The following is a 13,726-nucleotide window of genomic DNA, read 5'->3' as shown; positions in this document are numbered from 1 at the left end:
AGAGAGGATATCACAGACGGGCCAGACGAGGACAGCTGCGCGGTAGGCGCCCCGTGCACCCTGGCGCCGCCTAGCGGCAGCGGCCCGGCGGCTCCTGAGCGGTCTCCCGCGCTCCGGCATCCTCGGGACCCTCCTGGCCACAGCGGCGGCGACACCCGGCAGTTGCAGGCTTAGCGCGAGGGGGCGCCACTGAGGGCTGAGCAGACGGTGCCACCTGGGACTGGTGAGGTGTCGGTACCGTAGGACGGCAGATGGCGCCAGCTGCAGCTGGTGAGGTACAGCCGCCTACAGCGGCCTCACCAGAAGTAGCCAGGTCGAACAGGTGTTGATCACACTCTTCAGGTATGTTTCTGCGGAACCGATAAAAATACAAGCCGTTAATGATTCTACGAGTAGACCTGTTTTAATTCCCGCCGGACCTGAGTCGCCTTTCTTTAACCCTATTAGTGGCAGGCTCCTGGCTACCCTATTAGTGGCAGGGGGGGGGGGGGGGGCTGTTTACGACCCCTCCCTGATATCTCGAGATCTAACGGGCCGATTTTCAAAATTCAAACGGCATTCGATTTTGCTCAACGTGATCTACATTTCTAAAAATAAAAATTAAAAGATGTCAATAGGGGGGTAGAGGGGGGTAAAAACGGGCAAATTGCAGATACATTTAGACTGTTTATCACGGCCAGGTTTCTGAACCAATCTTAACGCAACTTTTGCCGATCGATAGAGAATGAACCAGGAATTCACATGGATCCTAACATCATAGGCGGATACAGATCATTGAGATTGGGGGTACACAAAAACTATAGTAAATAAGGTTTTTGTTGGTACTGTTTCTAAAAAGGGTGGACGGTGGTAATGGTCTTGTTATGTTACAATTTTCTTATGAGAGAACGACTACAATTGTATTGGTCATGCATAGGCGGTGTCAGGGCACCTATGTTGGGAGGTAAAACATAACCCCCCTTTTTGGACGCCTGGATCCGCCTATTATAGCAAAAACGTGTTGAAAGAGGATGCACAATAACTTTGTATATGTTATCACATGATACCTTTCATTCACTGTTCGTAAATCTGATGCATACAGTTATAATACATCAGCATCGTGATCTTCGCCCAAATGACTCGCTTCACCAATAGGACCCCCCAATTCCCAGTGCTCTGGAGCTGCCCCTGGTGAAGGTATGAACTTGAAATTTTCAGGGAATGTGCCCAATTTAGTTTTAGGAAAAGTCAGAAAATTTCAGCATCGTAGCTTCAGCGGTTTCGGAGATATTCCCAAAAAACCTGAGGGGTGAATGAAAACAACCCCCTGCCACTAATAGGGTTTGATTAAACACTCTGACCGAGGAAAGACAGGCAGGTACATACGAGCTCCTCGCCATTTCACCCCTAACCGAGGTAGAGTTTCGCGAAAAACGAGGTGTATGTAGCCGGAAGTGTGCAACGTTACGTGACGCAGCGACAGGCACCCCACTAGCAAATTTTGTTTCTTTTCTTCATTTGATATTCTATTTGGCTCGTTCTCTCAACCCAACCTCGTTGCTCCATGGTCCCAATAATGCCTCCCTAGCCTATTTATTTCCTGCCCAATTTTTATGTATTCACTTTGGCCTTACAATTACCTTTTGTGATGCATCATTCAAAGATTCTTGTTCACTCCAAATTAAAAGAAACTTTCATGGTCTTGAATGCTCGAAATCACCCATTCAAAAACCGATTACGTTTATTATCTGACCTCGAAAATGAAATAAGGTAAGCATGACTATGATCTAAAAATGATAATCTTTCATAATTGCTCATTCATCAAGGTTGTGTCGCAATATATACAAAGAGTACAAAACACGGGTGGTATCAATTCACCCAATGAATATTGATGGACGTCTAACGACTATCGGTAATTTCCATCGGTCGGATAGTGCACTGCGCTCCTGCACGCGGCGAGCGCGTGCGTCCGTGGCGTGTAGCAGGTAGGCCGGCAGCTCCGGCTTATACATTCCACATGGCGACCCAGCCGCTGATTAACCCACATTGGACGGGGTGGGGTGGAGGGGCGTATGGAGGGGGGCAGGAACATTAGTCCCAACAGACCACGCGTTGATTACCGAGTGCGTGGTGTGGTACGGTGATCGCCATGGCGCAGCGTAATCATGGAAGTGCCGCTCATAGTTACACGGCAGTTGCCAGGCGGACTCCATATCCTATGCATGGTACTATAACCCGCGCCGTGCTGGGGGGGCGTTTTTACGCCCCCCCCTCAGGTTTTTCGCGAATATCTCAAAAACGGCGGCGCGCAGCGCCGCCGTTTTTGGTACACGTGTTCCTACATCATTTCCGCACATGTTGTGAAAATTTCAGACCTAGGCCGTTCAAGGTCAGGTCACCAGGTCACGTCAAGTGACCTTACCTCAGAAAACGTTCAAAGGCTCGCTATAGCTACACCGACTGAACGATCACTTTGAAACTTTCAGCGATTGATATGAGTAACAGTATGTATAAAATGTATATCTCGGATTTTTGATATCTGTGACCTAAGGTCAGGTCAATTTTGCGACCTCTCCATTATAAGTCAATGGGAGAAAATTGAAATGCGCCTCTTTTGGACGAATATCGTTCAAAACGCTCTCAAACATCGGTTCATAGGTAAACATGACACACTGAATAGGAAAAATGCACCTGTGACCCCTCTGTGTGCCCCTGAGGTCATCTCAGGTCATGAACGGTCGCCAGCAGTTTTTTGGCTATAACTTTTGATAGAGACGTGCTAGAGCGGTGAAAACACGTCAGATGTGTTCAGCTCGACGATACGGATCGACTGATATGCAACATGACCCTTTTCGGTCAGGTCATGACCTTGACCTGAGGTCAAATTTTCAAAATGACCTTTCAAGGTCAACGAATAGTTCATTCGACGCGTCTCGACGAGAGGAACACGATGCTGGCAAAAGTAATGTCATGGCGCTTATGAGTCAAAAGTTATTGACGAAAAAACGTTTTTCGTAAAAACGGCTATTTTTGGAGTTTTTGCCCTCTGGAGGCTAAACCGTTGACCTGAGGTCAAATCTGAGAACATTACTCAGAAAGGTCTGTAAAAGGGCTATCGAATGCGCTTTTCCGCGGCGCTGTAGCTCTATCGGTTCCCGAGATAGCCGTTGGCAGTTTCCAAAATGTTGAAATAGTCAACATTTTACCTTTGGTGACCTCTGGTGACCTGACCTTTGACCTGACCCAAAAAATGACCGAAGTGTTTTCGTCTTTATTTTTGACGCTCTTTCGATTGCCGCTTACCGCGTGTCGCTACGTGGCCCAGGAGCCGAGTTAGACGGGGGGGCGTGAAAACGCCCCCCCCCCAGCACTCGGCGGAAAGTTCAGGCCACCAGCACGGCGCGGGATAATAACTAATATGCACGTGTAATAGGACCATTTGACCCATTTGAGGTTTGACGCATGAGTAGGTAAGTGTCAAGCGACTAAAGCCGGGTGCAGTTTTACTGAACTCGTGCTACTCGGTCCCTGAATATCAACAAACAAGCACACAAACACTAAACAAAGATAAAAACAAACAAATGAATAAATGAACAAACAAACCAACAAACCAACAAAAGAGAACCACATACCACATACCAGATAATGGCCCTCTACCCCTCGCAGCGCGCTCACCGTTTCATGAATCTGACCAGCTGGAGCACGTAGTCGGCGTTGGGGCCGCACCTGCCTCTGGCGGCGGCCACCTGGGCGGCCAGTCGGGCCAGCGGCGCCTCCCCCAGCCACAGCGGGTTCCGCTCCGTGGCCAAGTAGATGGTGACGGCGAACGGCGGCCGGCCCGGCTCGCGGGGCACGAACGCCACACGCCGCGTCTGGTAGCCGCCCAGCACCACCTCTCGGCCATCCAGGTAGCGCAGCGCTGCCCGGTCCGTCACCAGGAACGCGCAGCCCCACGTGGTGCCCTGGGGGACAGGCAGTGCTTAGGATCACTTCAGGGTCGCGTAGCCCCATGTAGTGCCGTGCAGGAAAAGCGCAAGTTCGGAACCTAGTGCATTATTTTCCAGTCTTTCGAAGGAGACCTGGTGCCACTTGGCGATGTCATATCGATCACTCAGCCTTTGCTGCTCGTTAACTTGCCAAACAGAACGTGTTTATGCTGCGTTAAACCCCGTGTCATGTTCCCCATCGCTCTATCGTTAGTTTCTGGCCACAAATGACCCAAGACCCAAGAGCGATTATAGGACCAGCACGGTCATACCTGATGAAGCCGCCTTTTAATGAAGAACCCCACCTACAGCCAAGCCGCTGGATGGCACACATGGTGTGCCAGTTATTAGTAATGGATATGCATATAAAGACCCCATGCATGTGTGCGCTCTATAGAGCGCACACATGGGTATACCCACGGGGTATACCCACTGGGTATACCCACTCGCTGACCGACATGCCTTCCGTGCGTGAGGGTTCCGGTATGTATGTACCGACAGGGCCATGGTCCTTGTGCGACGTGCGTGACAATACAAACCAATTATTGCATGCCGTATGCTCCCCGGTGGGAAACTGATCGGGTACTAAAGCTGACCGCTCACTTTGTTTCCGGGCCGGGGACGGTGCGTGGGGGGAACTCTATGCATGTAGGTAGTATTCCGTCTAGCTAATGACGAATAACTACATATGTAGTAGGTAACTGCTTCGGGGTGAAGAACAAATAAGACTACAAAAGATGCATACAGAAACGTGACTTAAAAATTGGCATAATGTAGCAATGTTTGGGCATTAATACCTAATTAATTCTGCCACGAATACCTAACCATAAAATCTATAGTCTGCGACTGTCACTGCATCAGGTAACCTATACCTAAATGACATCAATATCTTTACCGTTAAAAATACGTGTATATTGATTATGTTCCTAGCTCCTGCAACAGCCGACAACGGCACTCTATGGTCGTCCCGTCGCATTTCAGTTTGCAAATGTAGATCTGGCGGCGAGAGACTGCAACGCCTGGTCCCTCAATAACCCTGGCGCCTGCCTGAGTGGGTATGCTGTGCCGCCGGACTCCGGAGTGCTGCGGGTGGCCTACCTTCCAGTGGCCGCGGGGAAACTTGTGGATATTCACCGCAGTGCAGACGATTCCTCCGAGCTGAACTAGTGGGACGTTTCCTTGAATGAAACGCTATAGGCACTAAACAGTGCCTCGATATTTTTGTAAATGCTCCAATACATATACTCGGAGGTAAATAAAAACAATAAGCATTTACTTTGTGACCTGTAGGCCTTGTACTAACAGATGTTAAAGGAAACGTTTAGGTAGACCTAAACGTTTCCTTTAACATCTGTTAGTACAAGGCAACGTTCGGCAAAGAGCAATCGTTAGTGACTGCAAGGTAAGTATCGCTGCCTGACTGAGTGTAGCTTAGTCGATATGCAAGCAGTGTGCATATTTCATTAGCACGGACCAGCTATAGTGGGGTCATGCGAAGGAGTGCGCTGATGGAAATGTTATGGAGCACCTGTTCGGTACCATTAGCACCCGACAGTCCCAATAAGACATCGGAGCCATTCGAACACTTCCAAAGTAATTGTATTTCCAAATTGCATTAATTACTTTTGAGTAAGGAATTAATTCAGTGGGTGCCTAATTAGTCATTGAGTCAATCAGACAAGATTTACTGGACGGAATTGGTATAAAACGTTTTGTTGTATAAAACGTTTTGTTCTCGTGTTCCATGTAATCCAATAAAAAAGATATAGTTGTTCTCGCATCTCCTCAGGTTTCTCAGGGAAAGGTAGATAGGTAACTAAATGGCTAGTAAGCAGTCGGGGTAGTTGTTTAGGTGCGTAAATGACCGATAAGGGAGCAGACCTCTGTTCCCCAGTCAATGTCCCTCCGTCCCCGTCCCGGCAGTGGATGTCCCTCCGCCTCCGTCCCCGTCCCGGCAGTGGGTGTCCCTCCACCTCCGTCCCCGTCCCGGCAGTGGGTGTCCCTCCGTCCCCGTCCCGGCAGTCGCGGTCCCTCCGTCCCCGTCCCGAGTCTGTGTCCCGCCGCCTCACCTGACTGTGTTCCACCAGAGTCGCGACTCGGCCCGGCTGAAAACAGAGACCACACATAGTGAGCGCAGGCGAATGCGTTAGTGAAAAAGGTAATTATAAAAACTGCACCAGTGGGTGTGAGACTGAGTATATACGAGTAAATATATTTACGTCTGCTTTCACTTAGCAGCCCACTGCTTTATCGGCAAGTGCCGGAGCAAGTAAGCCCAACCTGCACTTCACTGTCCGACTCCTAGATCAGATTGCGTCGTGCAATTCAAAACTGACGGAAGTTGCAATAAGGCACCACACGATGTAGGTAATTGGACTGAGGTAGGGAAATCGGCGGGTAGGTATAGCTTTCCAGAGTATTCGAGCCTGGTAACGGCCATTTGTCTAGTCGGTCAGAGCTCACTACGTCGGTCTGTCGCTCAGAGCTCACTCTTGTCGGTCTGTCAGTCAGGGCTGACATTCTGTCAGTCTGTCGATCTGTCGGCCAGAGCTCACTATGTCGGTCTGTCGGTAAGAGCCTACCTGTCCCTCCGTCGGTGCTGATCTCACCTGCTGGGGTGTACCGCAGTGGGTGACGCTCCCCAAGTCTCTATGTTGGTCAGTTAGCTCACCTGCCCCTCTTAGAGCTCACATATCCCTCTGTCAGCTGATCTCACCTGCTGGGGTGTCCCGCGGTGGGTGACGCTGCCCTGCCAGAACCTCCGGCTGAATCCCTCCACACGGCCAATCCGGCGCTCCCGGTACGAAAAGCCGGGCTTCCAGCACAGCGAGCCGTACCCAAACACCCACAGGTGAGCCCGGTCCGACTCCTGCGCGACCTCTGACCTCGGGTCGCGGGATGAGGACCACTCCTCAGAGCAGGGGTCACCAGCGGACAGCGGCTGCTCAGCCGTGCAGGAAGGCGGCGTCATCGCTCTGAGAGGCTTGGTGTCAGTTATGTAGTCTTGTCGGTTATTTAGTCTTAATTAGAGCCATGAAGAAATCCAGGAAGTAACAGGTAGAGGATTAGACAGAGCCTTTACGAGATACGGCTACCGGAGATATGAAAATGTCTATCCGGATTGGGACAGACTCCCAGTATGGCTGCTATCACACCTCTGCTGGCTTCCAGAGCTTCTGCAGCTCAATGCTGTACTGACGGAGACCACACGGGCCAGGGACAGCCCCGCCGACACCGACGAGCCACAGCGCAGCCGCTGCCCCCTCCCCCACCGGACCAACAATCGATGATCCTCAGGTCACAGCGGTGGGCGGTGCAGCATTGACGGAGAGGCTGACGACAAATGATAGGTATTAATGACGAGAGAGAGAGAAAGAGAGAGAGAGAGAGAGAGAGAGAGAGAGAGAGAGAGAGAGAGAGAGAGAGAGAGAGAGAGAGAGAGAGAGAGAGAGAGAGAGCTAAAGAGCTAGGGGGAGTGATGCACACATGCCTTGAAGGCCATCAAAGTCGTTTCATTCATGAGCGTTCCATCCGGCACACTTTCAACATTCCACGGTAGCACGACGTGAAATCCGGGTGCAGAAATAAGCCTGTTCTCGTACCCAAATGTATGCGTTGGAGTGCGGCGTGGCCACGCCTCACATGGTAACAGATACGCCTTCTGATAGCGGCCGTACCCCTCTGCAGCTCATCCATACTGGGGTCGCGTCTCGGCGTCCTAGCAGATGTCTGGCAGTCATTGACGTCCGCCCTTCGATCTGATTGACTTCCATCGTGACCGGGTGTCCACTGTCTCAGTCGTGACAACGGTCGGTGATATTCCGCGGCGCCCAGTGATGGATTCAGCACCTGCCATTCCTGTCAGGGCACTCCCATCTCGGGACAAGCTGTGCCAAATGGCCTGCGGCGGCTCAGATACCTACTCCAGCCGGGTGGCTGACGTATTCCGGCCGCTGGGGATGTGTTCTGATGGAATAAATCACCAGGGTGTTTTGTAAGTTTCACTCAAATCGAGACTAATACGGGGTGTGAAAACGGCGTCATTCGGGTCGTTTTGCTAATGAGCGGCTATGGGTGGTGATGGATGCCGGTGGTGTTGCGGTGACACGCAGCCAGGAGGTGTACGAACTGAGGATCCTAAACATGCGCCACCCAGTGAGCCTCGGACAGCTCGGCGGCTTCTGGATACACACTGGCAGCAAATCAACGCCATTATTTCTAAAAATGGATGCCGATAGGTAGTTGATAAAGCCTATGTAAGAATAGAACATAATGTATTATAAACCTATCATCTTCCCACGGCGCAGCGGAAATTATTAGGATCTATACGTCCCCGCTTGAGTGAATGCTTCGAAAATTTATACTATGGCCTCAAATATCAGGATTGCTATGCAAAGCATATAAGTACTCGTATGTATCTTAGGTTTTGGTAGAAGTAGAAGTAGTAGAAGTGTGGTACAGGCCGATCCAATGTGACGTGGTGACCTATACGACCTGGCCTCACCGAAGGTGACCTGGCCTGATCCAGTGTGACCAGGGATAACCAACCTGACCTGACTTGACCCCGTATGACCCTAATTCATCCAACTAAGCTCTCAGAATAGTTATTATGTTCAAAGTTTTCCTCTGCACGTTTCCGTCCATATCTCTGTTTCCAGACGACAGATCAATTTAAATCAAAGACCATTCGAAAGCAAATTGGCTGTTCCCGCATTTTCTGGCTACGCCGCGAAGCAAGTGGCGCAGCCGCTTGTCTATATTACCAGTAAAACGCCTTTTGGGCGAAGAACGAGCGAGCGAGATAGTGAGCCCTGCACGTGCGGAAGGGCGAGAGGGTGCTTCCAACGGGCTTGCGCAAAGCACCCTTCTAACCGGTCGCTAGCAGCGTGCCAAATTTGAACGCAATCGGCCCAGCCGTTCCTGAGATCTGGAAGCGGCATTCTGCACGTGCGCACGTGCAAACGGGGTCCAAAATGACTTTTGCACGGCACCCTACTAACTGGTCCCCAACCGTGTACCAAATTTGAGCGCAATCGGCCCAGCCGTTCTCGAGATCTGGAAACGCCCCCGTTTTTGTGATTTCGGGTGCCGGTCGCTCTAGCTTGGTGGAATGATGATGGATCATTGGAAAAACTTCAACGTGGAGTCCCGGTTCGAGCCTCATCGGGGCTCCGGCTACTTTTCCGAGTTAGGATCTGGTTTGATTTTAGTGGTTGCGAGCCATTTATACGGTTTTATATCTACATGTCGATTGTCGATTGATTTATTCATTCATTCATTCGTTCATTTATTACATGTCGACATTTAGCATACGAATTGACATCCAGGATCAATCCGATCAATCTACCATTTTCATAAGCGTATTGCCTAAATATCATGCATATATGTGGCACAAGACCTATGGTTGCCTCGATACTGTGCCTGAAATCACGTTTTGCACAATGCACAAGTAAATTATATTTTCTGGGTCTTCCGTGCATTGTGCTTAGCAAAAACAGGAATGCAATTTTTAAGCGACGCAAAATGTGCAATGCAGCAAGTGACCACACAACCCGCCCAGCCCCCATGGTCCACCAACACTCCCCACACCACTCCCCAGCCCACGCCAACCACCGAGACGAGCCCCTCCCCCCGCGCTGGTCTGACGTGACAGCTGGTCTACAAAGCGCTCCACCCGGCGACCCGAGCCGATGTCAAACGGCGTGGGTAGACTGTGCCGCTTCACTCTCGGGTCATGCGGCACAGCCTACTGGTACCAGGCGGCTGCTGCCAATGCTGAGCCATAGGAACCCGGTGGATAAAGAGTAGGGGACCATCAACCTGTACACGACTGTACGGGGAAAACAGCATCGTGTAGAGAATCGAATGGGCTATCGAATGGTGTGCGGTGCAGGGGTTGGCACGCGCCACGTGCACCGGGGAGGACACTTTCTTTTGAAAAATGGACGTTTTGGACGGATTTTGGAATTTATATTAATTTCAGGTGATCGTCAGACGGAATGAGTTGAAACAGCGGCTATTAGCAATAAAAATGTACCGTCTCTCATGGAAAAATTGTGAAAAGCTAATTGATCAAAAACAATGTGGAAAAAATCGCTGAATTAAATGGTATTTGTCCAAAATGTGCCACTAAATAATTACACGGATTTTGCTGCTTAACCTGATACGTTTGACAATTGAAAATGCTATCATTGGAGAGAGCATTCAATTCTCTCCAAGATCCAATCATCACGTTTGCATGACAAGCAGCAGTATTCTTAAAAATATAAATGTTTCAAACCTCTGCAAAACGATTTTTAGTGAAAATTATCTACGCCTTTAATTTGTCATAAAACTACGCGCCTAAATTATAAAGCACATTTGACAGATTCTGAATTGTGGAAAGCATGCTTATCAGACACGGGCACCTCGATGCGGTGGATATTTTTTCCACAAACCAAAACATTTAGCCGTCAAAAAGCATTCGACCGAAATGGATAGACCAGTAAAACGCCTTTTGGGCGAAGAACGAGCGAGCGAGGTAGTGAGCCCTGCACGTGCGGAAGGGCGAGAGGGTGATTCCAACGGGCTTGCGCAAAGCACCCTTCTAACTGGTCGCTAGCGGTGTGCCAAATTTGAACGCAATCGGCCCAGCCGTTCCTGAGATCTGGAAGCGGCATGCTGCACGTGCGCACGTGCAAACGGGGTCCAAAATGACTTTTGCACGGCACCCTACTAACTGGTCCCCAACCGTGTGCCAAATTTGAGCGCAATCGGCCCAGCCGTTCTCGAGATCTGGAAACGCCCCCTGCACGTGCGCACGTGCAGTAGCACCCTAACCGCAACACATGGGAATGCATTGCCTTTTGGGTGCCTACCTGTATGCCAAGTTTCAGCGAAATCGCCCCAGTAATTACCGAGTTACTGAAATGGGAACAAATTTGGCACCTCTTATTGTTGTATTTTGCACGTGCACTGGGGGTGACCCACATGCATCGAGAGTATCCTATTTTGGGTAGAAGGGATGCTGCTACCCTACAAAAATTACCGCAAGTCAATCGCCCAAGCGGCTGCTAAGAAATGAGCCTCTCAAAATCACTACTTTTGCAAAACAGCTTGAACACCCTTGACTTTTCACGTGGCACGTGCCACAACGGCCACTGAGATGTATCAAAAGTAGTCAATTACGGGGTAGAAGGGATGGGGCTACCCAACAAAAAAGACCGCAGGCCAATCGGTCCAGCGGTTGCTGAGATATAAGCCTCTCAAAAGCGTTACAGGCCGGGCCGGGCCGGGCCGCTCATACTGAGATTTTTCCGTTATATTGAAAAGACTCACTTCGCTCGCTGCGCTCGCTCGCTCGTAAAGACTTCGCTTCGCTCGCTGCGCTCGCTCGCTCGTAATAACCCAACCGACACAAGAACAACCGAACACCCGCCGATCGAAAATATCCCTTTTCGCGTTGCGGAGCACGCGGGTCACCCTAGTTTTTGCTATTTTAGATGCTTATGTTATTGTTGACCCTTATTTGTAGTGTTTGTGGCGTTCGTAGCAGGGGTGCGGACTGCGGAGCCGTAGCTAGTGCTGGAGCCGGAGCCGCCGGAGCCGGCATATTTTGCCCGGAGCCGGAGCCGGAGCCGGAGCCGTCAAAAAGGGGGTGACTCCGGCTCCTGTTTTTTTTTTAGAGGAAAAAATGATTGACGTAGTTCGGTTTGACAGCACTTACAAGGCAGTGACAGTACATGTGGTATTCAAAATAGCCTTGTTATGCAAATACAGAAGCTACGTGTACCAATCCCATCGTCTTTTTTGTTCCACCCGTATATAATTGCATAAGGGATGTACTCAGTACTGAAGCCGGAGCCGGAGCCGGAGGCCGGAGCCGCCATGACATTTCACCCGGAGCCAGAGCTGGAGCCGATTTTTTTCTCCGGAGCCGGAGCCGGAGCCGGAGCCGTTTGAAATTTCCACGGCTCCGCATCCCCGCGCCTGCCGCGTGTCAGCACCGGCCGGTTCCAGGTAGCGCCTGTTACACCGGAGCAGCTGCGGCGCGTTATCGGCCGGATGGCGAGCAGCACGTCGTGCGGGGCGGACGGACTGTGTGCGCGGTTCATCAAGCAGTGTTTCGACTCCATCTGCCCTTTCATCACCCACATTGTCAACACCAGCATCAACTCCCACACCGTCCCAACATCATGGAAACTAGCCCTAGTCCATCCTATCCAGAAGTCGTCCAAATCCACTGACCTATCCAATTTCCGTGTCCGTCCCATATCAATCCTACCAACCATCGCCAAAATAACCGAACGTGTCGTTTATGAACAGCTTTTTACGTACTTTACAACCCATCACCTTTTCTCCTCTAGTCAGCACGGTTTTAGATTGAACCACTCGACCGACACAGCGTTACTCACTGTAACTGACAGAGTGTTTGAGGCCATGGACCGGAAAGAGATCACCCTTCTGTGCCTTTTAGATCTATCAAAGTGCTTTGATGTTGTACCTCATGATGGACTTCTGAGAAAATTGGAGCTGTACAATGTGTAGACACTCGCTGGTTTAAGAGCTACCTGGCGGACCACTACCAGCAAGTAGTAGCTGGGAGCCAGCGAGGCTCGTGTGATCTGTCGTCGCCTCTGCCGAACCCGATCGGAACTTACCAGGGGTCAGCGCTCGGTCCGCTGTTGTACAGCATCTACGCCAACGACTTGCCGCTGTATGCTGATGACGCGTGCATAGTGCAGTACGCGGACGACACTCAGGTTCTCGTGAGTGGCAGGCCCGGAGACATTGGTGCCCTTGTTAGCTCCATGGAACGTAATCTTTCGCAACAAGCGGAGTTTTTACGACTTTTAAACTCGACATGTGACTAGCGTTTTGGTATTTTAGCACAATGTGTATGCGTGTGTGTGCTTGTGTTTTATATGTTTTTACTATTGTCATTGACTAGAAGCTGACACTAATCCATCATTGGAATGCTTCGCTAATACAATATACATATACATATACATATAACTTGCTCACTGGTTTGGCAAAAATGGCATGAAAATCAACGCTAAAAAAACACAGCTCATAGCTCTCGGCACTCGACAAAATCTTCGACAGGTACCAACCATTTCTATCAAGTTCATGGGCACGACTGTCTCCGGTTCTCTCATGGTGCGAAACCTGGGTGTCGTATTCGACCAATTTATGACTTTTACCGCGCACATTGACGATGTGGTTCGGCGCTGCACAGGTATTTTAATCGGTTTGAGTCACTGCCGTCATAGTTTACCTTCTGCGACGCTCACAACTCTACATCCAATCTCTAGTCGTATCACTTATTCGCTACTGTCTTAGTGTCTACGGAACCTGTAACACCACACAAACTGGTCGGCTACATAAAGTGTTGAATTTCGCAGCACGCGTCATCTCCGGGCGTCGAAAATTTGATCATGTGAGTGACGTCCTTCATGAACTGCAGTGGCTTTCGGCGCGCAATTTACATGTTTTTCACACGCTGACATTGTTAAAGCGCATTCTGTCTACCTCTCAGCCCGAGACGTTATCCGCCAGCCTCACGCTTCGACGACATGTTCATCAGCGCGACACGCGACAGAACGAGCTGCTGAATGTGCCTACCATTAGATCAGAATCCGGTAGGAGACGCTTTTTATACTCAGCCGTGACCGCTTTTAATGACTTACCACAAACGATTCGCGACCTAGGCCTGAGCCCATTTAAAAGAGAGCTGCGGAGGTATTTGCTCCAGCAACAGACCGATGCCGGCTAGTGACCCG

The 13,726-nt window shown here is 50.2% G+C and overlaps 1 protein-coding gene across 1 annotated transcript; it reads right to left on the bottom strand.

Annotated features, from left to right (window-relative positions):
- Positions 1-70: 70 nt before the first annotated feature.
- Positions 71-7,115, bottom strand: LOC122394424 (putative glutathione-specific gamma-glutamylcyclotransferase 2). The gene is made up of 4 exons (XM_043391292.1): positions 6,682-7,115; positions 6,035-6,070; positions 3,655-3,941; positions 71-350 (listed from the first exon to the last, which is right to left on the bottom strand). Exons 1-4 carry the CDS (start codon positions 6,934-6,936, stop codon positions 71-73), a joined length of 858 nt encoding a protein of 285 aa, XP_043247227.1. The 5' UTR covers positions 6,937-7,115.
- Positions 7,116-13,726: the final 6,611 nt, after the last annotated feature.

The sequence above is a fragment of the Amphibalanus amphitrite genome, unplaced genomic scaffold (assembly GCF_019059575.1).
Source record: "Amphibalanus amphitrite isolate SeventyFive unplaced genomic scaffold, NRLGWU_Aamphi_draft 000591F_arrow, whole genome shotgun sequence".
Classification (NCBI taxonomy): Eukaryota; Metazoa; Arthropoda; class Thecostraca; order Balanomorpha; family Balanidae; genus Amphibalanus; species Amphibalanus amphitrite.
The sequence above is the reverse complement of the archived record's forward strand: the minus strand, read 5'-3'. Positions and strand labels throughout refer to the sequence as shown.